The sequence below is a fragment of the Anabrus simplex genome, chromosome 8, assembly GCF_040414725.1.
Source record: "Anabrus simplex isolate iqAnaSimp1 chromosome 8, ASM4041472v1, whole genome shotgun sequence".
NCBI classification, from domain to species: Eukaryota; Metazoa; Arthropoda; class Insecta; order Orthoptera; family Tettigoniidae; genus Anabrus; species Anabrus simplex.
In genome coordinates this window covers 182,490,280-182,517,301 of record NC_090272.1, presented here as the reverse complement: position 1 = coordinate 182,517,301, position 27,022 = coordinate 182,490,280, and the positions used below count along the sequence as shown (strand labels likewise).

The following is a 27,022-nucleotide window of genomic DNA, read 5'->3' as shown; positions in this document are numbered from 1 at the left end:
GTTTGTGGGAGCGTGGGCTTTGACCAAGGAGTAAGCTTTATTGCCAGATTTCACAGTAAGTACTGAGATTCTTTCAAATGGGGATGTAATATCAAGTACAGAACTGATGATAGTTTTTCGTACCGCAAAAGCTGTTCCAAGTTGTGTTAAGTTCCCATGGATTCTTATGGCAGGTTTACCCTTAAATATCCTGTACTCTTCAGAGTCAAAATGGTTTTCATCCTGGTAGCGCGTTTCCTGGAGTGCTATGATTTGAATATCGAACTTATCCAGGGTGCCCGTTAGCTGTTTAAGCTTGCCTGTTTTCAGTAGGGTGTTGACATTAATTGTACCTAAGAAGGTCTTTTTCTTGGGACGAAGAGATTTTGAGAAGCTCCGACTCTTCTCTGCATGATGCCCCCGATCCCCCAGAATCCGATGATCGGGAGAAACCGGACTAGGTGTGTCCAGAGCCTGGGGTAGTTGCTGTGATAACGTGTTATTCATCATGCCAATGTTGCAAGTTGAAGATACATGCAGGGGGCGATCATACTGGTATGATCACAAGGTTACAACTCGATGGTTAAGATCGAGAGGTGCTTCTTGGTGTCTTCCGGCTAAATTATCATTTACGATTAATTAGGAGTCCGTGGTTAGAACTTCTGTTGTAAGCCGAAGAGTCAGTTCTTCCGCTCTCTCAGCCGTTGGGAAATATCCTCTTCCGCCGTCGAGACCGTTGACTGCAGTCCTTTTTGCCTCAGTTGATCCGCGAGTCATTATTTGGCTTGGTCTTATTCACACCTGTCCTGCATATCTACAGGAACATCCCCTATCAGCCATATGGGACACGCCGTGTCGGGGTTGAGGCCCCCCACACCAGTGTCTTCCGAGGAGTTATGTCTAGCGCTTACTCAATTCGGTGCCAGACCCCCACGAAAGCTGACTGGGCACGGTATTATTATTATTATTATTATTATTATTATTATTATTATTATTATTTCTTTCTTTCTTTCTTCATTTCTTTCTTAATCTGCTTACCCTCCAGAGTTGGTTTTTCCCTCGGACTCAGAGAGGGATCCCACCTCTACCACCTCACGGGCAGTGTCCTGGTGCGTGAGACATTGGGTTGGGGGTACAACTGGGGAGGATGACCAGTACCTCGCCCAGGCTGCCTCACCTGCTATGCTGAACAGGGGCCTTGGTTGGGGATGGGAAGATTGGAAGGGATAGGCAAGGAAGAGGGGAAGGAAGCGACCGTGGCCTTAAGTTAGTTACCATCCCGGCATTTGCCTGGAGGAGAAGTGGGAAACCACGGAAAACCACTTCGAGGATGGCTGAGGTGGGAATCGAACCCACCTCTACTCAGTTGACCTCCCGAGGCTGAGTGGACCCCGTTCCAGTCCTCGTACCACTTTTCAAATTTCGTGGCAGAGCCGGGAATCAATCCCGGGGCTGCGGGGGTGGCAGCTAATCACACTACACCACAGAGGCGGACGTTATTATTATTATTATTATTATTATTATTATTATTATTATTATTATTATTATTATTATTATTATTATTATTATTATTTAAAATCACTGCCTCGGAATATATGTTGTATTTAGTGTGCGGTATTTTAAGCTCGTGTCATGTTTATACACGGTCTTTCTGCATACATTGTATTGCTTCGCTACTGAAAGTTAGATCTCAGGTAGCCATTATGCCATAGATATGCTAACATGATCGGTAGTATGACAGACTTTGATAAAACACCTGAATGCAGTACATGGAATCAGTGTGAAAATGCCTGAAGGGCAATTACGTCATCATGGTGGGATTGACAAGAATCATAGCACATACCGGTACCCAGCTAAATACTGTAACATAGTTAGTAAAGAATGTAAACGTAATTTAATAACAGAAAATACATTTTGTAATGCATTACTTACATAAAACAATCTATTACTTAAAATAAATATGTTGTGCTCCGCTTTCTTCTAGGTCGATGAATACCAATATTTTTCTTCCTACAGCAACAAATATAATATACAGTAGGCTATACTGTAGTTTCGTTGCTCACAGTTGTAACTGTCTGTTAGGTCATCAGCCCAGAGGCTGGTTGGATCCTCAAATAGCACCACCAAAGGCTATGTAGTTAAAGGGAAACCGCAAAAACCAATGGCGGAGCCCAAATGAGGCGTACTATACTCCGAACGGCTCTACTTCTAAATTGACGTTTAGGCCGATTTTGGCTCTGTCTGGTGGTTGTGCACCGAAGCATAGACATCCAACCAAGACCGACTCCAATCCTCAGACCGTAATATAAGAAAAACATGGCGGCCGAAGTAGCCGAATTGCTGGTATTGGCTAACACGAAAATATCACGTGCATTTTATATAAACGGCCGTAATTTAATATGATAAATGTAACATCGTAAGGAAAATCACTTTTACACGTATGAAATCGCTTCGCCAACAAGTACGCACCACATATAATCAACTAGAATCACATATATTTTACTAGAAAAGAGACCAACAAGCTGATTATTTAGACATTTCAATTCGTCAAATAACGTTTTCTCTAAGATTTCACTTCGCTGGATAGATGAAAATATGTGATAAAACTGTTAAAATGATATTTCTAACATCATTTTGAATATTTCAAAATAAATTAAGGTGCAAAATTCCTCGATTTATTCGCTCTCATGAGAACTGTGAAACACAAACATAACTTGTTGCCTTAGTTTTGAAGTGGTAGATAATTTCTTAAATTCACCACCCAATGAATGGGAAGTACACCCGAAATCATAATGTTATTCGTTTTACGTCCTACTAACTACATTTTTTACGGGTTTCGGAAACGTCGAAATGCCGAAATTTAGTCCTGCAATAGTTCCTTTACGTGCCAGTAAATCTACCGACACGAGGCTGACGTATTTGATCACCATCAAATACCACCGGACTGAATCAGGATCGAATCCAGCAATTTGGGATCAGAAGGCCAGCGCCTTAACCGTCTGAGTCACTCAGATCATTGCTAGTTTTTTGATAATTGCTTTACGTCGCACCGACACAGATAGGTCTTATGGCGACGATGGGACAGGAAAGGTCTAGGAGTGGGAAGGAAGCGGCCGTGGCCTTAATTAAGGTACAGCCCCAGCATTTGCCTGGTGTGAAAATGGGAAACCAAGGAAAGCCATGTTAAGGGCTGCCGACAGTGGGGTTCGAACCTACTATCTCCCGAATACTGGACACTGGCGCACTTAAGCGACTGCAGCTTTCGAGCTCGGTGTCACTCAGATCAAGTACACCCGAAATGATTATATTAACATGATGTTAATATAATGTTGACATATGGCATAACAGCACTTCACGCAAGGATAGTAACCTTAGTAATGAAACGTTCAGACACTAAATATATAGCCTAATAGGTTTTCACCCATTAAATAACATGAGTGGAAAAACTCTATTGACTAAACATTGATATTTAACCACATGCACGAGCTTCAGTTCGGCACAGTCAGCTTAATAACTGATAGCCATAGCATGAATCGGAAGGTGTTGGTAGTGTAAAACCCTACGTTACAAACCCAGTTAATCCCTCTAAGTCACTATTTCTTTTGCGTAACAGTATGCAGATTGCTCCATCCGTCACACTTATAAGTTTTGTTATACTCCAAGTACGAGCCAAACATTTCCGCAGGCAAAGCACAGATTATTGTAAAATACACTTGCATCTAAATCACTAGACACTTTGACGCACATAGACACTGACGGAATAACACAATATCAAGTATATTCTATCTAAGTTAATATTTTTCGAGGAACACGAATAGTTTGGAAGTAGAGGACTAGATTTCCTAACCTCAGACTTATTCTCAAAATTATGTATGCACGCTACGGTTTTGCCATGGACTTCAAAATAATCACGATGTATATTCCTAATCGATTTCTCTTCAGTAGTATAATTGGATGGTTCGGCGGCCACCTCCACCTCAGGCTCCCAGAGGCCACCTCCACCTCAGCCAGAGGCCTCCCAGATGCCTCCTCCACCTCCACCTCAGCCAGAGGCCTCCCAGAGGTCTCCTCCACCTCCCGCGGGAAATTTGAATTTGTAAACAAAGCCACGTGCTTTTTGACAGCTGTCATCGACAACAACGCAACGCTAACCTCAGTACTGCCATCTTGACGGGCCTAAACCTCACTAGTGCCAACTTAACCTCACTAGCGTGAGGTAAACAAAGCCACGTGTTTTTTGACAGCCACGTGCTTTTTTGACAGCTGTCATCCGCCATCTTTAAACCACAAAGCACTGTGCCGCCCTCTATATCGCAGTAGCTGCAAAATTCGTCACCTGTCATCGGCAGTGCTGCCATCTTGACGGGTCTAAACCTTAGTGCTACCAACTTAACCTAACTAGCGCGAGGTAAACAAAGCCACGTGTTTTTTGACAGCTGTCATCCGCCATCTTTAATCCATAGAGCACAGTGCTGCCCTCTTTAGCTACTTACCTTTGAAATGTGGTGGCGGATAATTTGAAAAATGCTTTTTGACAGCAGCCATCTTGCATCGCAAACCTCAGTGCTGCCCTCTTTAGCTAGATACCTGTGGTAGCAGACAATTCCACGTGACAGCAGCCATCTTTAATCAAGAGAGCACCGTGCTGCCCTCTATGTGGTGGCGGCAAATTGAAAAATTCCACGTGCTCTTGTTTGGAAACAAACTCACGTGCTTTTTTGACAGCTACCATCCACCATCTTTAATCAACAGAGCACAGTGCTGTACTCTTTAGCTAGATACCTTTGAAATGTGGTGGCGGCAATTTGAAAAAATCTATGTGCTCTTGTTGGGAAACAAAGCCACGTGCTTTTTTGACAGCTGTCAAAGCCACGTGTTTTTTGACAGCCACGTGCTTTTTGACAGACAACAACGCATCGCTAACCTCAGTACTGCCATCTTGACGGGCCTAACCTTAGTGGTACCAACTTAACCTCACTAGCATGAGGTAAACAAAGCCACGTGCTTTTTGACAGCCACGTGCTTTTCGACAGATTTGTAAACAAAGCCACGTGCTTTTTGACAGACAACAACGCATCGCTAACCTCAGTACTGCCATCTTGACGGGCCTAAACCGCAGTAGTACCAACTTAACCTAACTAGCGCGAGATAAACAAAGCCACGTGCTTTTTGACAGCCACGTGCTTTTTTGACAGCTGTCATCCGCCATCTTTAAACTACAGAGCACCGTGCTGCCCTCTTTCGTCACCTGTCATCGGCAGTGCTGCCATCTTGACGGACCTAAACCTTAGTGCTACCAACTTAACCTCACTAGCTCGAGATAAACAAATCCACATGCTTTTTGACAGCCACGTGCTTTTTTGATAGCTGTCATCCGCCATCTTTAATCTATAGAGCACAGTGCTGCCCTCTTTAGCTACTTACCTTTGAAATGTGGTGGCGGATAATTTGAAAAATGCTTTTCGACAAGCAGCCATCTTTAATCCGGAGAGAACTGTGCTGCCCTCTATGTGGTGGCGGCAAATTGAAAAATTCCACGTGCTCTTGTTTGAAAACAAACTCACGTGCTTTTTTGACAGCTGTCATCTGCCATCTTTGAGCACAGTGCTGCCCTCTTTAGTTTGAAATGTGGTGGTGGAAATTCCACGTGCTCTTGTTTGGAAACAAAGCCATGTGCTTTTTTGACAGCTGTCATCCGCCATCTTTAATCAACAGAGCACTGTGCTACTATCATGCGGGCAATTTCATCACCTGTTATCCGCCATCTTTAATCCACAGAACACCGTGCTGCCCTCTTTATGGCTACTACCTTAAGCACGTAGTAGCGGACAATTTGAAAAGTTCTGTTAGCTATCATCCGCCATCTTTAATCAAGAGAGCACCGTGCTGCCATCTTTAGCTAGATACCTTTGAAATGTGGTGGCGGCAAATTGAAAAATTCCACGTGCTCTTGTTTGGAAACAAACTCACGTGCTTTTTCGACAGCTACCATCCGCCATCTTTAATCAACAGAGCATAGTGCTGCCCTCTTTAGTTTGAAATGTGATGGCGGCAAATTCCACGTGCTCTTGTTTGGTAAACATAGCCATGTGCTTTTTTGACAGCTGTCATCCGCCATCTTTAATACAGAGAGCACCGTGCTGCCCTCTTTATCGTAGTAGATGTAAATTCGTCACCTGTCATCCGCGGTGCTGCCATCTTTACCTAGATACCTTTGAAAAGTGGTGGCGGATAATTTAAAAAGAAAAATTCTACAGCAGCCCTCTCTCGACGCTAATTGCGTAAGATGGCGGCTATACATGACTCCTTAAGGGTGCTTACGCAAGATGGCTGCTATACACAGGTTCTTATGAGACGCCCTTGGGATGCTTGCGCAAGATGGCAGTTATACATGGCTCCTTATGAGATACCCTAGGGATGCTTGCGCAAGATAGCGGCTGATCTTATGGGACGGCTTAAGGGTCCTTGGACAAGATGGCTTGAGACGCCCTAAGGATGCTTGCGCAAGATGGCGGACACAAGATGGCAGCTATACATAACTCCTTATGAGACGCTTTAAGGGTGCTTGCGCAAGATAGTTGCTACTCTTAGCTTAGAGGCTAACGTGTCGTGATAGTTCGATTCATTAAATTTAGGGCTTAAATGCAAAATGTTAAATATATCGAAAACGGTGCACCGTAGAGCAAAACGGACAAAATTTTTCTGCCTAATACCTAGGTTCGCAGTATGAGGAACATGAAAATCATAGTCTAATGATGGGATCAACGGTTCGGTTCCTACTTAGGCCCTTTGGCATTTGCTCTGTTTTAGCTTGTATTGAAGCGAGTCTTCGTAACATGATCAGGTCTAGCTATGGTAGAGAGTATAACGTACCGTGCAGGTTCGATTCATTAAATTTGGAGGCTTAAATGCAAAATGTTAAATATCACGAAAACGATGCATCGTAGAGCAAAACGGACAAAATTTTTCCGCCTAATACGTAGGTTCGTAGTATCAGGAACAAGAAAAAACATAGTCTAATGATGAGATCAACGGTTCGATTCCTACTTAAGCCCTTTGCCATTCGCAGCTATCTATTTCTACAAGATGGTGGCTGCTCTTATGAGAAACAAGATGCCTTGAGACGTCCTAGGGATGCTTACGCAAGATGGCAGACACACAATGGTGACTATACATAGCTCCTTATGAGACGGCCTAGGGGTGCTCGCACAAGATGGCGGCTACTCTTATGAAGAAAGCTAGCTTAGAGGCTACTGCGCAAGATAACAGCTGCTGTTATGCATGTGGTGGAGGGCAATTTGAAATTCTATGTGCTTAATCAACAGAGCACCCTGCTGCCCTCTTTAGCTGAAATGTGGTGGTGGATAATTTGAAAAATTCTTTTGAAAGCTATCATCTTTAAAAACAATGGCGACTATACATAGGCTGTTAAGGTCTTATCATTCTCCTCCTCCTCCTCCTCCTCCTCCTCCCCCTCCTCCTCCTCCTTCTCTACCTCCTCCTCCGCCTCTTATGTCAAGGCATAGCTTTATATCGAACAAGTTTAAACCTGCATCGCGAAGGCAAGCGTGTGCAGCGATAACATTATTGTGCATGTTTAGACTTTCGAAACATAAGAAGAGTAGAATCAAACGCTGTACTCGATACGACATGTGATCAGAACATTGATTGATGCGTTCAGAAAAACAAAATAAGTGATCAAGACTAGAATCGAACAATGTACTCAATACATCATGTGTTTAGAATATGTCAGGGGATACGCTTGTTCTAAGAAGATCAGATTGAAACATAACAAGACTAGAATAGAACACTGTAATCGATGTTGTTAACTTCAACATGTGATCAGAACATTGATTGATGTGTTCAGAACACAAAATAAGTGATCATGACTAGAATCGAACACTGTACTCGATACAACATGTGATCAGAACATTGATCGATGTGTTCAGAACACGAAATAAGTGATCAAGACTAGAATCGAACACTGTACTCAATACAACATGTGTTTAGAACATGTTAGGGGGTACCCTTGTTCTAAGAAGATCAGAATGAAACATAACAAGACTAGAATCGAACACTGTAATCGATGTTGTTAACCTCAACATATGATCAGAACATTGTTTGATGTGTTCAGAGCAAAAGTACAATTTTGATGATTTGCGCAGCTAACTCGCTCGGTAAACGATATAGCCAAAGTATATCTTCAAATTATTTACCTTCCATCATTCGTCTTGTGTGTAAAAATCAGTCGAACAAGTTATCGCATAAACATGGCTGAAAAAAAATCGTGATAGGGTATGGAACCCAGGGGTTACATCTTATCAGAAGGGCAAAAAGGATGAAAGGACTCTTCCTCCTCCTTACCGCACATTCCTTGGCTAAAGGGCTAATGGGCTAAAGGGCTAATGGGCTAAAGGGCTAAAGGGCTAATGGGCTAAAGGGCTAAAGGGCTAAAGGTGCAACAACCTCATCGATCGCTATCAGCAAGAACGCTTGTACTTTGTTAAGTGTAGAAAATTAATCTTTATTGGTAAATGGTTTTATGTTCAGAACAAGGAATGGAACCTAGGGGTTACGTCTTACCTAATAAAATCCCCGAGGTGCGATGAGTTACGTTTTTCGAACTAGTGTTTGGAACACTGAACTTTTCAAGATGGCAAAAGTGAGGTTAGCAATGTTCTGTTGTTGGATTTTAAATTCCGCGCTACAACATGCATAAGGTGGCAGCCCTTGAGGTTTACTCCCGTAAAGATGGCAAGAGTGAGGTTAGCAATGTTCCGTTGTTGGATTTTTAAAATTCCCCGCTATAACATGCAAAAGGTGGCAGCCTTGAGGTTTACCGCCGTAAAGATGGCAGCAGTGAGGTTAGCGACGCTCCATTGTCCTTCAAAGTGAGGTTAGGGTTCGTCAAGAAGACAGCTGTCAAAAAAGCACGTGGCTATGTTTACCAAACAAGAGCACGTGGTCGTGACGTCACGGTCACGTAGTATGCTGCCTCAGCATGCAAAGTTCAATGTCTACACCTACGTAGTTAACACTCTGCTATGTTCACAAGATTTTTATACATCACTATTCTTTATGCTTTAAGTTCATTCACATAGGCTATGCTAAGTATAGCAGCACAAACACATGCGAACTTTGTACATTCTAATGGAATAAGTTTAGTACTGTGTGCGTCATGGATACATGATGTGTGCACGCATTTAATCTTGACTATACGTAATGCTGCTGCTTTGTTTACAAGATTTTTATACATTGCTATTCTTTATGCTTTAAGTTCGTGCACGCACAAGCGATACTCGTACGCTCTAGCAGGAGAAGTTTAGTACGATATTCGATACATACATTATCGATAGGTGATGTGTACACGCTTTAGAACATAGCTCATCTTTATGCTTTAAGTTCGTGCACATGGGTTAGGGATACACAAAAGCGATTGCTACATGCTCTAGCGGAAGAAGTCTAGTACGATAGCAGATGCATGTAAAATCGATAGGTTATGCTAAGATAGCAGCACACTTACATGATTTTAGCACAATCTAGTGGGAAAAGTTTAGTATGATAGTCGTTTCGTGCAAAATCATTAGGTAATGTGTAAACGCTTCGAAACAAGGCTATTCTTTGTTCTTTAAGTTCATGCGTACAGGTTATGCTAAGATAGCGGCACAATCTAGCGCAAGAAGTTTAGTACGAGAGTCGATGTATGTAAAATCGATAAGTAATGAGTACACGCTTTAAAACATGGTTATTCTTCGTACTTTCAGTTCATGCATCTTAGTTATGCTAAGTTAGCAGCACAATCTAGCGGAAGAAGTTTAGTACGATATTTGTTGCATGCAAATCGATAGGTGATGTGTACACACTTTGAAACATGGCTATTCTTTTTACTTTAAGGTCATGCGTATAGGTTATGCTAGGATAGCAGCACAATCTAGCGGGAGGAGATTAGTACGAGAGTCAATGCATGCAAAATCCATAGGTAATGTGTACATGCTTTGAAACATGGCTATTCTTTGTACTTTTAAGTTCATGTGTATAAGTTATGCTAAGATGCCAGCACAATCTAGCGGAAGAAGTGTAGTACGAGAGTCAATGCATGCAAAATCGATAGGTAATGTGTACACGCTTTGAAACATGGCTATTCTTTGTACCTTAAGGCCATGCGTATAGGTTATGCTAAGATACCAGCACAATCTAGCGGAAGAAGTTTAGTACGAGAGTCGATGCTTGTAAAATCGATAGGTAATGTGTACACACTTTGAAACATGGCTATTCTTTTTACTTTAAGGTTATGCTAAGATAGCAGCACGATCTAGCGGAAGGAGTTTAGTACGAGAGTCAATACATGCAAATTCGATAGTTGATGTGTACACGCTTTGAAACATGACTAATCATTGTACTTTAAGTTCATTGGTATAGGTTATGCTAAGATAGCAGCACAATCTAGCGGAATAAATTTAGTACGAGATTTGATGCATGCAAAATCAATAAGTAATGTGTACACGCTTTGAAACATGGCTATTCTTTGTACTTTAAGTTCATGCGTACAGGTTATGCTAAGATAGCAGCACAACCTAGCGGAAGAAGTTTAGTACAATATTTGTTGCATGCAAAGTCGATAGGTAATGTGTACACACTTTGAAACATGGCTATTCTTTTTACTTTAAGGTCATGCGTATTGGTTATGCTAAGATAGCAGCATGATCTAGCGGAAGGAGTTTAGTATGAGAGTCAATACATGCAAATTCGATAGTTGATGTGTACACGCTTTGAAACATGGCTATTCTTTGTACTTTTAAGTTCATGTGTATAAGTTATGCTAAGATACCAGCACAATCTAGCGGATGAAGTTCAGTACGAGACTCGATGCATGCAAAATCGATAGGTGATGTGTACACACCTTTTTACTTTAAGGTCATGCGTATAGGTTGTGTTAAGATAGCAGCACAATCTAGCGGAAGGAGTTTAGTACGATATTTGATGCATGCAAAATCAATAAGTAATGTGTACACGCTTTGAAACATGGCTATTCTTTCTACTTTTAAGTTCATGTGTATAAGTTATGCTAAGATAGCAGTACAATCTAGAGGAAGAAGTTTAGTACGATATTTGTTGCATGCAAAATCAATAAGTAATGTGTACACGCTTTGAGACATAGCTATTCTCTGTACTTTAAGTTCATGCGTGTAAGTTATGCTAAGATAGCAGCACAATCTACCTGCACAAGTTTAGTACGAGAGTCGATACATGCAAAGTCGATAGGTAATGTGTACACGCTTTAAAACATGGTTATTCTTCGTACTTTCAGTTCATGCATCTTAGTCATGCTAAGATAGCAGCACAATCTAGCGGAAGAAGTTTAGTACGAGAGTCGATGCGTGCAAAATCGATAGGTAATGTGTACACGCTTTGAAACATGGCTATTCATTGTACTTTAAAGTCATGCTAAGATAGCAGCACGATCTAGCGCATGAAGTTTAGTTCGATGGTCGATGTATGTAAAATCGATAGGTGATGTGTACACGCTTTGAAACATAGCAATTCATACTGCTGCTCTGTTCCCAAGACTTTTAAGAATAGCTAATCCTAATGCTGCTCTTAGCGACGTCGAGCTAAGGATTGATTACGTGACCGTGACGTCACGACCACGTGCTCTTGTTTGGTAAACATAGCCACGTGCTTTTTTGACAGCTGTCTTCTTGACGAACCCTAACCTCACTTTGAAGGACAATGGAGCGTCGCTAACCTCACTGCTGCCATCTTTACGGCGGTAAACCTCAAGGCTGCCACCTTTTGCATGTTATAGCGGGGAATTTTAAAAATCCAACAACGGAACATTGCTAACCTCACTCTTGCCATCTTTACGGGAGTAAACCTCAAGGGCTGCCACCTTATGCATGTTGTAGCGCGGAATTTAAAATCCAACAACAGAACATTGCTAACCTCACTCTTGCCATCTTGAAAAGTTCAGTGTTCCAAACACTAGTTCGAAAAACGTAACTCATCGCACCTCGGGGATTTTATTAGGTAAGACGTAACCCCTAGGTTCCATTCCTTGTTCTGAACATAAAACCATTTACCAATAAAGATTAATTTTCTACACTTAACAAAGTACAAGCGTTCTTGCTGATAGCGATCGATGAGGTTGTTGCACCTTTAGCCCTTTAGCCCTTTAGCCCTTTAGCCCTTTAGCCCTTTAGCCCATTAGCCCTTTAGCCCATTAGCCCTTTAGCCAAGGAATGTGCGGTAAGGAGGAGGAAGAGTCCTTTCATCCTTTTTGCCCTTCTGATAAGATGTAACCCCTGGGTTCCATACCCTATCACGATTTTTTTTCAGCCATGTTTATGCGATAACTTGTTCGACTGATTTTTACACACAAGACGAATGATGGAAGGTAAATAATTTGAAGATATACTTCGGCTATATCGTTTACCGAGCGAGTTAGCTGCGCAAATCATCAAAATTGTACTTTTGCTCTGAACACATCAAACAATGTTCTGATCATATGTTGAGGTTAACAACATCGATTACAGTGTTCGATTCTAGTCTTGTTATGTTTCATTCTGATCTTCTTAGAACAAGGGTACCCCCTAACATGTTCTAAACACATGTTGTATTGAGTACAGTGTTCGATTCTAGTCTTGATCACTTATTTCGTGTTCTGAACACATCGATCAATGTTCTGATCACATGTTGTATCGAGTACAGTGTTCGATTCTAGTCATGATCACTTATTTTGTGTTCTGAACACATCAATCAATGTTCTGATCACATGTTGAAGTTAACAACATCGATTACAGTGTTCTATTCTAGTCTTGTTATGTTTCAATCTGATCTTCTTAGAACAAGCGTATCCCCTGACATATTCTAAACACATGATGTATTGAGTACATTGTTCGATTCTAGTCTTGATCACTTATTTTGTTTTTCTGAACGCATCAATCAATGTTCTGATCACATGTCGTATCGAGTACAGCGTTTGATTCTACTCTTCTTATGTTTCGAAAGTCTAAACATGCACAATAATGTTATCGCTGCACACGCTTGCCTTCGCGATGCAGATTTAAACTTGTTCGATATAAAGCTATGCCTTGACATAAGAGGCGGAGGAGGAGGTAGAGAAGGAGGAGGAGGAGGGGGAGGAGGAGGAGGAGGAGGAGAATGATAAGACCTTAACAGCCTATGTATAGTCGCCATTGTTTTTAAAGATGATAGCTGTCAAAAGAATTTTTCAAATTATCCACCACCACATTTCAGCTAAAGAGGGCAGCAGGGTGCTCTGTTGATTAAGCACATAGAATTTCAAATTGCCCTCCACCACATGCATAACAGCAGCTGTTATCTTGCGCAGTAGCCTCTAAGCTAGCTTTCTTCATAAGAGTAGCCGCCATCTTGTGCGAGCACCCCTAGGCCGTCTCATAAGGAGCTATGTATAGTCACCATTGTGTGTCTGCCATCTTGCGTAAGCATCCCTAGGACGTCTCAAGGCATCTTGTTTCTCATAAGAGCAGCCACCATCTTGTAGAAATAGATAGCTGCGAATGGCAAAGGGCTTAAGTAGGAATCGAACCGTTGATCTCATCATTAGACTATGTTTTTTCTTGTTCCTGATACTACGAACGTATGTATTTGGCGGAAAAATTTTGTCCGTTTTGCTCTACGATGCATCGTTTTCGAGATATTTAACATTTTGCATTTAAGCCTCCAAATTTAATGAATCGAACCTGCACGGTACGTTATACTCTCTACCATAGCTAGACCTGATCATGTTACGAAGACTCGCTTCAATACAAGCTAAAACAGAGCAAATGCCAAAGGGCCTAAGTAGGAACCGAACCGTTGATCCCATCATTAGACTGTGATTTTCTTGTTCCTCATACTGCGAACCTAGGTATTAGGCAGAAAAATTTTGTCCGTTTTGCTCTACGGTGCACCGTTTTCGATATATTTAACATTTTGCATTTAAGCCCTAAATTTAATGAATCGAACTATCACGACACGTTAGCCTCTAAGCTAAGAGTAGCAACTATCTTGCGCAAGCACCCTTAAAGCGTCTCATAAGGAGTTATGTATAGCTGCCATCTTGTGTCCGCCATCTTGCGCAAGCATCCTTAGGGCGTCTCAAGCCATCTTGTCCAAGGACCCTTAAGCCGTCCCATAAGATCAGCCGCTATCTTGCGCAAGCATCCCTAGGGTATCTCATAAGGAGCCATGTATAACTGCCATCTTGCGCAAGCATCCCAAGGGCGTCTCATAAGAACCTGTGTATAGCAGCCATCTTGCGTAAGCACCCTTAAGGAGTCATGTATAGCCGCCATCTTACGCAATTAGCGTCGAGAGAGGGCTGCTGTAGAATTTTTCTTTTTAAATTATCCGCCACCACTTTTCAAAGGTATCTAGGTAAAGATGGCAGCACCGCGGATGACAGGTGACGAATTTACATCTACTACGATAAAGAGGGCAGCACGGTGCTCTCTGTATTAAAGATGGCGGATGACAGCTGTCAAAAAAGCACATGGCTATGTTTACCAAACAAGAGCACGTGGAATTTGCCGCCATCACATTTCAAACTAAAGAGGGCAGCACTATGCTCTGTTGATTAAAGATGGCGGATGGTAGCTGTCGAAAAAGCACGTGAGTTTGTTTCCAAACAAGAGCACGTGGAATTTTTCAATTTGCCGCCACCACATTTCAAAGGTATCTAGCTAAAGATGGCAGCACGGTGCTCTCTTGATTAAAGATGGCGGATGATAGCTAACAGAACTTTTCAAATTGTCCGCTACAACGTGCTTAAGGTAGTAGCCATAAAGAGGGCAGCACGGTGTTCTGTGGATTAAAGATGGCGGATAACAGGTGATGAAATTGCCCGCATGATAGTAGCACAGTGCTCTGTTGATTAAAGATGGCGGATGACAGCTGTCAAAAAGCACATGGCTTTGTTTCCAAACAAGAGCACGTGGAATTTACCACCACCACATTTCAAACTAAAGAGGGCAGCACTGTGCACAAAGATGGCAGATGACAGCTGTCAAAAAAGCACGTGAGTTTGTTTTCAAACAAGAGCACGTGGAATTTTTCAATTTGCCGCCACCACATAGAGGGCAGCACAGTTCTCTCCGGATTAAAGATGGCTGCTTGTCGAAAAGCATTTTTCAAATTATCCGCCACCACATTTCAAAGGTAAGTAGCTAAAGAGGGCAGCACTGTGCTCTATAGATTAAAGATGGCGGATGACAGCTATCAAAAAAGCACGTGGCTGTCAAAAAGCATGTGGATTTGTTTATCTCGAGCTAGTGAGGTTAAGTTGGTAGCACTAAGGTTTAGGTCCGTCAAGATGGCAGCACTGCCGATGACAGGTGACGAAAGAGGGCAGCACGGTGCTCTGTAGTTTAAAGATGGCGGATGACAGCTGTCAAAAAAGCACGTGGCTGTCAAAAAGCACGTGGCTTTGTTTATCTCGCGCTAGTTAGGTTAAGTTGGTACTACTGCGGTTTAGGCCCGTCAAGATGGCAGTACTGAGGTTAGCGATGCGTTGTTGTCTGTCAAAAAGCACGTGGCTTTGTTTACAAATCTGTCGAAAAGCACGTGGCTGTCAAAAAGCACGTGGCTTTGTTTACCTCATGCTAGTGAGGTTAAGTTGGTACCACTAAGGTTAGGCCCGTCAAGATGGCAGTACTGAGGTTAGCGATGCGTTGTTGTCTGTCAAAAAGCACGTGGCTGTCAAAAAACACTTGGCTTTGACAGCTGTCAAAAAAGCACGTGGCTTTGTTTCCCAACAAGAGCACATAGTTTTTTTTAAATTGCCGCCACCACATTTCAAAGGTATCTAGCTAAAGAGTACAGCACTGTGCTCTGTTGATTAAAGATGGTGGATGGTAGCTGTCAAAAAAGCACGTGAGTTTGTTTCCAAACAAGGGCACGTGGAATTTTTCAATTTGCCGCCACCACATAGAGGGCAGCACGGTGCTCTCTTGATTAAAGATGGCTGCTGTCACGTGGAATTGTCTGCTACCACAGGTATCTAGCTAAAGAGGGCAGCACTGAGGTTTGCGATGCAAGATGGCTGCTGTCAAAAAGCATTTTTCAAATTATCCGCCACCACATTTCAAAGGTAAGTAGCTAAAGAGGGCAGCACTGTGCTCTATGGATTAAAGATGGCGGATGACAGCTGTCAAAAAACACGTGGCTTTGTTTACCTCGCGCTAGTTAGGTTAAGTTGGTAGCACTAAGGTTTAGACCCGTCAAGATGGCAGCACTGCCGATGACAGGTGACGAATTTTGCAGCTACTGCGATATAGAGGGCGGCACAGTGCTTTGTGGTTTAAAGATGGCGGATGACAGCTGTCAAAAAAGCACGTGGCTGTCAAAAAACACGTGGCTTTGTTTACCTCACGCTAGTGAGGTTAAGTTGGCACTAGTGAGGTTTAGGCCCGTCAAGATGGCAGTACTGAGGTTAGCGTTGCGTTGTTGTCGATGACAGCTGTCAAAAAGCACGTGGCTTTGTTTACAAATTCAAATTTCCCGCGGGAGGTGGAGGAGACCTCTGGGAGGCCTCTGGCTGAGGTGGAGGTGGAGGAGGCATCTGGGAGGCCTCTGGCTGAGGTGGAGGTGGAGGTGGCCTCTGGGAGCCTGAGGTGGAGGTGGCCGCCGAACCATCCAATTATACTACTCTCTTCTAATGTTCTATTTCGTAGGAAACTTAAGAATTGTTGTATGAGAGGCATTGCCATAGTTAGACTAAAAACTGGTCCACCTAGTGCACTCATGTTTTTTAATGAGTAAAAATACGATCAAAACAAGCACATTCTCACATTACTGCGTATAATTACAGATCCTATGTACCCACCGACTCATATAAATACACTCGCACACTTATATTCTACAAAGAAACTAACATTTATCGTCAAATTTAATAAAATTACACCGACTACGTACGATAACAACAAACCAAAACAAACCCACATTTCCAACAATTTCGGCTACTCGATTCGCCATCTTTGAACGATCGAGAGTAGCATTAAGGTCTGAGGATTGGAGTCGGTCTTGATCCAACCAATCCCAACCTGCCATTTATATCGATGTATATCGGCAGAGCACGATCTCGAAACCTAGTTGCCAAGTCTGATATTTACATTCACCACGTGGTTAACCTATCTCGTTCAACGTGTATGGTATTCGGTACGGTTCGCGATCTTTTGCATTTTCCTCCAGTAATTAGTGTTTTATCATATAAGTTTTATCTCTCTAGTATAGTACAGTATAGCGTAGTTTACAGTTTAGCATGGCATAAGTACAGTATAGGTTTAATTATTAAATAGCTGTAGTTTTATTTACGTCCGTGTATCAGTGTACTTAGTTCGTCGTGTTTACCATATCTCAGTGTAGTTCAGCAAAGACAAGTGGCAAGAAATCGAGACGTGTGGGACAAGGCACGCCCTTGAGAAGCCAGGCTCGTGAAATTGTGTCCAATGTGCGCGAGTAGGTACTTTGAGAAAGAAAAGGAGGACGGTGCTACATTGCTTCCTTTAGCACAAGCTGTACAGAGAACTGCCGACGCTACCAAAGTGAGTAAATACACAGTAGTGGCAATTGGAAAGGAGAAATACCACGCTGAGGAACAAGCTCCTGGATCCTCTAAGTTTGAAACACCGGGTAAGAAAAGGAATCGGGCCAAACCAGTGACGAACTTGGACAGTTTCGAGAAAGATGCCATTCGTCGTCATATTTATGACTACTACCGCAGAAAAGAACACCCTACTCTTGCGAAGCTACGTGAGTCTCTGAAGGAAAGCGAACTATTTAAAGGCAGCAAGACTTCACTGAATGTTGTGGTAAAGGAACTGGGATTCCGTTACAAGAAATTAAACGGTCGCCGAGTGTTAATGGAGAGAAGTGATATTGTGATGTGGCGCTGCCGGTTTTTAAGGGACGTTATGAAGGAAAATTTTGATTCGATTGCGTGGTTAGATGAAACATGGTTTAATGCAAACCATACCGTAGGAAAAGGCTGGACAGATGATTCTGTGGAAGGTACAATGGCAGTGCCCATTGGAAAGGGGGAAGAATTATTGTGCTACATGCCGGTACCGCAAACGGATTTGTACCTAACTGTTTATATGTTCTGAGGTCTAAGAAGACTGGCGATTACCACGAGGAGATGAATAGTGTCAATTTTCAGAACTGGTTTGAATACACATTGATGAATAACCTGTCTGAAAATTGTACAATAATAATGGACAATGCCCCCTACCATTCCGTAATTCAAGACAAAGCTCCGACAATGGCAGCAAAGAAGTCGATTCTTGCTGAGTGGTTAAGGAGGCACAACATTCCTGTGCGGGACGACATGAAGAAAGGTGAACTGTTGCAGCTTGTGAAAGAAAACAAGCCACAATTTCCTGTGTATGTCGTGGACGAAATTGCAAGACGTCATGGACATAAAGTTATTCGACTTCTACCTTATCATTGCCACTTCAATGCAATAGAGAAGATTTGGGCTCAGGTTAAGGGTTATGTTGCAACAAAAAATAAGCGTTTTACTGTACCCGAGGTGGAAAACCTGTTAACCGAAGCTGTGGTGAACGTCAGTGCCGATGACTGGAGGAAAGTTGTGCGCAGTACACAAAGATTAATACGTGAGGCGTGGGAAAATGAAGATGTACTGGAGAACTCCGTCGAAAGTTTAATAATATCTTTGGGACCTGGTGATAGTGACAATGATTCATCGTTAGAGGGTTTCAGTGACTCTGAGATCAGTGGAGTGTTCCCTTTGTAGGCCATAACCTCCTTCCTGTGTCAGCCATTGGCGGTGAGTGATGTGTTATTTCCTAATTCTCTTTTAATCTGAATAATATATTCTCTTATTAGTGTCAGATGTTGTTAGTAAGTGTAGATTTTATGAATTTGTTTTCATTCCATATGTATTCGTTTTTCTGAGTACGGTATTACATTTTACTATATATGGCTGTTTACCGCGGTCGTATTGCTTCAGCTGTTCTCGCGGGTGTAGCGCGCTGGCAACAGAGGATTGGCGATGCTCATTTGTTTTGCGAAACTTCAATTTAGAAGTAAGGCCGTGCGGAGTAGGCAAGATGAGGAGTAAGGTAGTTTGCCATTGTTTTCCTTACACAGTTGTAACAGGGTTCTGTAAATACAGCAATTCCCCTCACACAGGAAACATAACGTAGAGCAACAATGATCGGCATCTACAACCCTAATGTTGTCATTTAAAGGTTGATATGAACTCAATCCTTTGTGTATTAATTGTCTGATGAAATATACAATTGTCGGCATTTGTGGTGTAATGGTTAGTGTTATTAGCTCCCACTCCCGGAGGCACCGGTTCGATTCCCGGCTCTGCCACGAAATTTGAAAAGTGGTACGAGGGCTGGAACGGGGTCCACTCAGCCTCGGGAGGTCAACTGAGTAGAGGTGGGTTCGATTCCCACCTCAGCCATCCTCGAAGTGGTTTTCCTTGTTTTGCCACTTCTCCTCCAGGCAAATGCCGGGATGGTGCCTAACTTAAGGCCACGGTCGCTTCCTTCCCTCTTCCTTGTCTATCCCTTCCAGTCTTCCCATTCCCCCGCAAGGCCCCTGTTCAGCATAGCAGGTGAGGCTGCCTGGGCGAGGTACTGGTCATCCTCCCCAGTGGTATCCCCCGACCCAGAGTCTGAAGCTCCAGCACACTGCCCTTGAGGCGGTACAGGTGGGATCCTTCGCTGAGTCCGAGGGAAAAACTGACCCTGTAGGGTAAACAGATAAATAATAATAAGAAGAATATACAATTACAGATATTAGCGACCGGCCAGTGAATGTTAATGTGTTGAAATTAAATAGGAATCAGATGAGATTTGCATGTTATTTATGCAGACTGAGTGAATACAATACCACACTGAATACAATACTACAGCGCATATACTATGTTTCTGAACGCCCTACACATGTAACTTTGCAATAAATTTCTCTGGCAGTAATATTGTTATTATTTCGCACAATGTTATTACTGGTACAAGTTTTCCTACAAGGACGTCGAGGGAATAATATTTCACAGCCATCAACATTTCCCTGGTGGCTACTTCCAGGCTGCAAAGTAATAAAAGAAATAATAATAATAATAATAATAATAATAATAATAATAATAATAATAATAATAATAATAATAATAATAATAATAATAATAATAATAATAATAATAATAATAATAATAATAATAATAGAACGTTGCCGTTATCGGCATTGGAAAAGGTGGGGAACACAGTGAGGAAACTATCCCCATTCCACGCTTATCTGTCTATCTTTCGAGTTAACCGTTTGTTAGTAAGTAATACATTTTAGTGCCTATGATGATCATAAGTATTGTAACAATCAATTTATTGACGGGCGATGACTCAACAAAACTAATCATTAGCAGCAAACACACTTCAATCCACACCACAAAAATAGTCTGTATATGACTCTGAATGCCGTGCACTCCAATACAATAGATTACAGTTCTTAAGACATGTCCACAGATAGCGACACTAGTATGCTTGGAGTCGAGTATTCCGATTCTAAATAGCACATTACTCGATTCTACTCGATTCCACTCGATACCGTCGCTAGCCCATCACTACTAATTTACCACGTGTGGCGCACGGACATTTTGACATGTATTGATCGCACGCTAACAAGGCGAGATGACATCACAGGAGATTGGGAGTGGTCTCAAATGAAAGAGTATGTCCTGACGATAGAAACGATACCCGCAGTACGAGCAATGTACAGCGATGAAGTTATTAGCATTTAAAATCTTTCATGACGCGGTGACGTGTATTTTCCTATAGGGACTGCCGGGAGAGTATTCTACGTCAAAATAATATTGAACTCCGCTGCGAACTTATTTAAATATTCGCCCAGAAATCAAAGCCAGGACGTTGACCAGTCAGTCACTTCAGAGTATCGGTATATGATAACCTGGTTGTTTCTTTTCCGTAATCAGCAGTCGTCTTCACGACCACCATGTCTCAGCATTTCTCACTGTCGGACGGGGAATTGAACCTGTGGCCTTCGAACGAACCTAACACTCTTGGCTAGATATTTCCTAGTTTAACCACAATGCACTTATGATTACACCATCGATTGGGATATTTTCTCGTTTTAAGTTACTACGGTAAGCCTCCGTGGCTCAGGCGGCAGCGCGCCGGCCTCTCACCCCCGGGTTTCGTGGTTCAAATCCCGATTACTCCATGTGAGATTAGTGCTGGACAAAGTGGAGGCGGGACAGGTTTTTCTCCGGGTACTGCGGTTTTCCCTGTCATCTTTCATTCCGGCAACACACTCCAATATCATTTCATTTCATTTCATTGATGCTGCGGTTTACTAAAGACGGCACCGCACTTCAATCAAGAAAACGAGGTTCTGTCTTCTTCTCGTCCCTTCTTAATTATCTCTCAAAAATAAAATTTGCCCGTTTCGTTTCTAGATCACATATTACTGCGATCTACCTCACTGCATTTAAACTGACATATTAACAACAAATGTGTTGTGTTGCATGGAAAGGCCATGACTTCCGCAAGCCTGTTATATTATTCTATTAACCTATATAAACCAGAAGTTGAATGAGGATCGATGACTCCTGTAATAACTGTTATGAAATTCTTATTTACCTTTATGTTCGTTTCCTGTGTAACTCAGTTTCTTTTTGTTCTTTTAAGACGTAACATATTATTGTATCTGCTACAATCATGGTTTTTGCAATAGTTTCTGTTCAGTAGTGGCCATGTTACATATCATGAGATCACTAATGTTGAAAACAACTTTGCGTTTGGTTCTGTTTTATATTTTTCCAGCGTTGAGCTTCAGTGTTATTCTGAGAGAGAGATTTCCTCCACGAAACTTCACACCGGGAAAAGAAATTAATTTCTGCAAAGTAAATCTAGACAATAAAATTAGTAGATTCACTAACCTTTTTGGAAAGGGTATTCGGCAAAACGTTCCTAAAAGGAACTTATATACTATAAAATTCGGCCTCGAACGGACAGATGGTGTTGAGACTGCGTGTTGGGAATTCCAGAATGAATGTAACGACAATAATGCCAAAACGCCGCCGATTATTAAACTTTTAGATTATATAAACGGTCGGTACCTTGGAGGTTGTATCACGGTCATTAAGTATGACGATTATTATAAATACAACGAGGAATGGATCTTGGATTACTTCCTTCGTCAAGAACAATCACCCCATATCCATGGACCGGTCGAAAAAAAGACCAAAAAGAGTGCAAAGGCTCTTTCAGTTTCATTTAAGGGAAGAGATTGCAGGAACTACATATTTTTGATAAGTGATGTTCTCCGGGCTCGAGGGAGAATAGGCTGGCACGTCGGCAGTAAAGTTGTGATAATAACGCGTTCGTCCAAGGAAGATATCCATGACTTCTTACGCCACTTCACCTCCTCAGCTGTACGGAACCTTCTCATTGTTGCCAATTCAAAAAATGAGGTAAGCCTCAGAAAAATTTGCTTTTAGTTCTGTATATAGGAACTTTTGCTATAGTCTTACTAGCTCCTGTGTCCGACTCGTTGCCCGAGTGGTCAGCGCACTGGCCTTCGGTTCAGAGGGTCCCGGGTTCGATTCCCGGCCGGGTCGGGGATTTTAACCTTCATTGGTTGATTCCAATGGCCTGGGGGCTGGGTGTTTGTGTTGTCCCCAACATCCCTGCAACTCACACACCATACATAACACTATCCTCCGCCACAATAACACGCAGTTACCTACATATGGCAGATGCCGCCCACCCTCATCGGAGGGTCTGCCTTACAAGGCCTAGAAATAGCCATACGAAATTTAAAAAACTAATTGCTGTGTAGGTACCCATTATTTTGTACTTACAACAGTAATCGCTAATCAGAGTTAGGAAGTATTTGAGTAAAAGTAATCGAATTACTTGTAACTTTGAAATCATTTCTCTTAATACACTGACTGACAGAGCAAATGCAACACCAAGAAGGAGTGGTTCGAAAGGGATGAAAGTTGGGGAAAAAACAGAGACGGCACGGACGAATAATTGATGTTTATTTCAAACCGATATGCAGGTTACACAATGCGCACGGCATCGACTCAGTAGGATGTAGGACCACCGCGAGCGGCAATGCACGCAGAAACACGTCGAGGTACAGAGTCAATAAGAGTGCGGATGGTGTCCTGAGGGATGGTTCTCCATTCTCTGTCAACCATTTGCCACAGTTGGTCGTCCGTACGAGGCTGGGGCAGAGTTTGCAAACGGCGTCCAATGAGATCCCACACGTGTTCGATTGGTGAGAGATCCGGAGAGTACGCTGGCCACGGAAGCATCTATACACCTCGTAGAGCCTGTTGGGAGATGCGAGCAGTGTGTGGGCGGGCATTATCCTGCTGAAACAGAGCATCGGGCAGCCCCTGAAGGTACGGGAGTGCCACCGGCCGCAGCACATGCTGCACGTAGCGGTGGGCATTTAACGTGCCTTGAATACGCACTAGAGGTGACGTGGAATCATACGCAATAGCGCCCCAAACCATGATGCCGCGTTGTCTAGCGGTAGGGCGCTCCACAGTTACTGCCGGATTTGACCTTTCTCCCCGCCGACGCCACACTCGTCTGCGGTGACTATCACTGACAGAACAGAAGCGTGACTAATCGGAGAACACGACGTTCCGCCATTCCCTCATCCAAGTCGCTCTAGCCCGGCACAATGCCAGGCGTGCACGTCTATGCTGTGGAGTCAATGGTAGTCTTCTGAGCGGACGCCGGGAGTGCAGGCCTCCTTCAACCAATCGACGGGAAATTGTTCTGGTCGATATTGGAACAGCCAGGGTGTCTTGCACATGCTGAAGAATGGCGGTTGACGTGGCGTGCGGGGCTGCCACCGCTTGGCGGCGGATGCGCCGATCCTCGCGTGCTGACGTCACTCGGGCTGCGCTTGGACCCCTCGCACGTGCCACATGTCCCTGCGCCAACCATCTTCGCCACAGGCGCTGCACCGTGGACACATCCCTATGGGTATCGGCTGCGATTTGACGAAGCGACCAACCTGCCCTTCTCAGCCCGATCACCATACCCCTCGTAAAGTCGTCTGTCTGCTGGAAATGCCTCCGTTGACGGCGGCCTGGCATTCTTAGCTATACACGTGTCCTGTGGCACACGACAACACGTTCTACAATGACTGTCGGCTGAGAAATCACGGTACGAAGTGGGCCATTCGCCAACGCCGTGTCCCATTTATCGTTCGCTACGTGCGCAGCACAGCGGTGCATTTCACATCATGAGCATACCTCAGTGACGTCAGTCTACCCTGCAATTGGCATAAAGTTCTGACCACTCCTTCTTGGTGTTGCATTTGCTCTGTCAGTCAGTGTAAAATGTAGCTTTTACACGTAATTTACTTCTTGAAATAAAATTGTTATCGTTACATTCTAGTAATCGGCATAGGTATTATGGAAACAGAAAATCAAGTAAGTAAGTAAACTCGTGTCCTCATCCCGAGGTGGTGCAGCTCTTTTCAGGCACACCCGCATTGGAGGTGAGCTGCATGTACCATTCCAACCACATACCAGCCCTCCTGCCATTCTCAAATTTCTGGCAGTACCGGGAATCGAACCCTGCCCCCGAGGACGGCAGCTAATAACACTAACCGTTACGCTACGGAGGCGGACAGAAAAATTAAGTGATGAAGAAGATAACTTTTTCAGTTTTAATACAGCAGAATCAGTAGTTTCACCATAATCGTAATATTGAGGATGCGTTCCGACAGTTAGAGGGAGGTCCCTTTACTGTCTTCCTGGGTGGGGAGAAGGAGTAGGGGATGTGGTTGCCATGGAAACGTTAGCGCACCCAGTGCTGTTTGCATGGAGATAACCCTGCTGGCTGGCTCGTGTTAGTAGTAGGACTAGGCGAGTTCTAAACCATGGCGTCAGAATTTTTTTCTGCTGAGTCAGAACCTGAGGTCATTGACTCCATGACGTCACAAGCACGTGGACAAGAGAATGTAGCTAACCTCACTGCCGCAATCTTAACGACGTATAGGGAACAGAATTTAAAATCCTCGTGCTTTTATGACAGCTACCATCTTGTCGGGTCCTAACCACGTGGGTGCGGATTTAACCTCACTGCTGCCATCTTAACAGGTCCTAACCTTACTTTTTTGGCCACGTGGGAGCACGGAATTTGATTGTGTGAACGTGGCTAACCTGACAGCTATTATCTTGACAGGTCCTAACCTCATGCGTTTGTTTTAGCACGAAATTTTGAATTTGTGTGCATGGCTAACCTCACTGTTGTTATCTTGATAGGTTCTGACAACGCGCACTTGTTTTGGCGCGGATTTTGAACAAGTGAACGCGGCTAACCTCACTGCTGCCATCTTAAAAGGTCTTAAGCTCACTGCTGCCACCTTAACTACGTGGAGGGCGCTGAATTTAAACAGCTGTAAAGATAAGAGCTGCCATCTTGACAGGTCATAACTACATGCACTTTTTGAATAGTGAATGTGGCTAACCTTACTGCTACCATCTTGACAGGTCCTAACCTCACTGCTGCCATCTTAACTACGTGGAGGCGCGGAATTTGAATAAGTGACAGCTGTCAAGATGATCGCTGCCATCTTGAAAAGTCCTAACCACGTGCACTTTTTTGCCGCGGAATTTTGAAAAGTGAACGATCCCTATAACCTCACTGCTATCATCTTGACGGGACTTAGACACGTGAAGGGGCGGAATTTTTGAAAAAGGGTACGATCCTGACCTTACTGCTTTTATCTTGACAGGATATAGCCAGGGGACTTAACCACAGAGGATTATAGTTTTAAGACTAGTTGCCCTTCTCGACACCATCATAGAGGGGCTTAACCTCAGAGAATTAAGGCTGGCTGTCCCTCTCGACATGCCCCTTCCCCGTCACCATCTTGGAGGAGGCCTAACCTTAGAGGATTATAGTTTTAAGGCTAGCTGCCCTTCTCGACGTGTCCTTCCTGACATCTTGGAGGCGTCTAACCTTACTGGGACCATAGTTTTAAGGCAAGATGTCCTTCTCGACACTATCTTAGAATGCTAGCGTAACGACTCTAGTTAAAGTTGGCTGCACTTCTCGACAGCGTTACGTTACGAAGGTCAGCTCAATCCCTCCTCCTCACAGTTTTACAGACAGATGCCCTCCCCTTTACTATTTTTTGGAGGAAGCCTAACTACACCGTCGCTAAGACTTTACCTCTCAATCCGACACGTGACCTCCCCTCCTGAACAAGATAAAACATCTTGTTAATTAATCGTGTTACAGAGGACCGGAAATGATGTGCCCCTCTACTACGAGCATCATTTTGTTGTGTTTAGAACATATATACAGTCTGATGTTATCTCACAGTAAAGATTTGAATAGTCAGCATACATTCCTATCGTGTTCTAAACAGAAAAACTTACCTTGATTGTATGATAGGAGGAGGGCGCGCGGTATTTTGTTGATATAAAAAAGGGAAATTGACACGCAGGCAGATGATTATTGCATGGAATAAAACTCCCTCTCCTTATTTTGTGAATATAACATGAACTTTTGTGACGCAAACAGAATAAAACATCATGGATTCGAACTCTGATCTCTACCCCGTTCTTATTGATTAATAGTAGAATAAGAAATATCTTACTCCTTATTTCGTATGCTGTCTACACATGGTTCTTGGCACAGTTGCCGTAAAAAATTACATGCATGGGAATCGAACACGGAAACTCTCTGATGTGGAAGATAACAGACTATACATGATAACAAACGCACTACTTCTTTGATGTTATACACACACAACACACTCTATCGTAAAACCGGACTCTCACAAAAATACGGAATTGATTGTAGAACAACCAAATGCTGTGAGGTAGGCCCGCACACTCATACAATTCTTCACAACGCACAAACACACACTTTATTTAGCAATTACATTTTGATTACCTGAGATACTTACGTGTGAAAAAGAAGGGAGAGTGTAGTAACACATACTCCTTTTTTCTATCGAATAGCATTGTGAGGTTAGCATAAAGCTTTAGTCC

General features: G+C 43.1%; 1 protein-coding gene across 1 annotated transcript in view; it reads left to right on the top strand.

Moving 5' to 3' along the window:
- The first annotated feature begins 17,447 nt into the window (after positions 1-17,447).
- Positions 17,448-27,022, top strand: part of LOC136879358 (ionotropic receptor 21a-like) — a 151,965-nt gene continuing 142,390 nt past the window's right edge. Inside the window, exons 1-3 of the mRNA XM_068229089.1 lie at positions 17,448-17,810; positions 18,350-18,719; positions 21,807-22,456. Coding sequence (XP_068085190.1) covers positions 17,448-17,810; positions 18,350-18,719; positions 21,807-22,456 — 1,383 coding nt within the window. The remainder of the gene's footprint in view (positions 17,811-18,349; positions 18,720-21,806; positions 22,457-27,022) is intronic.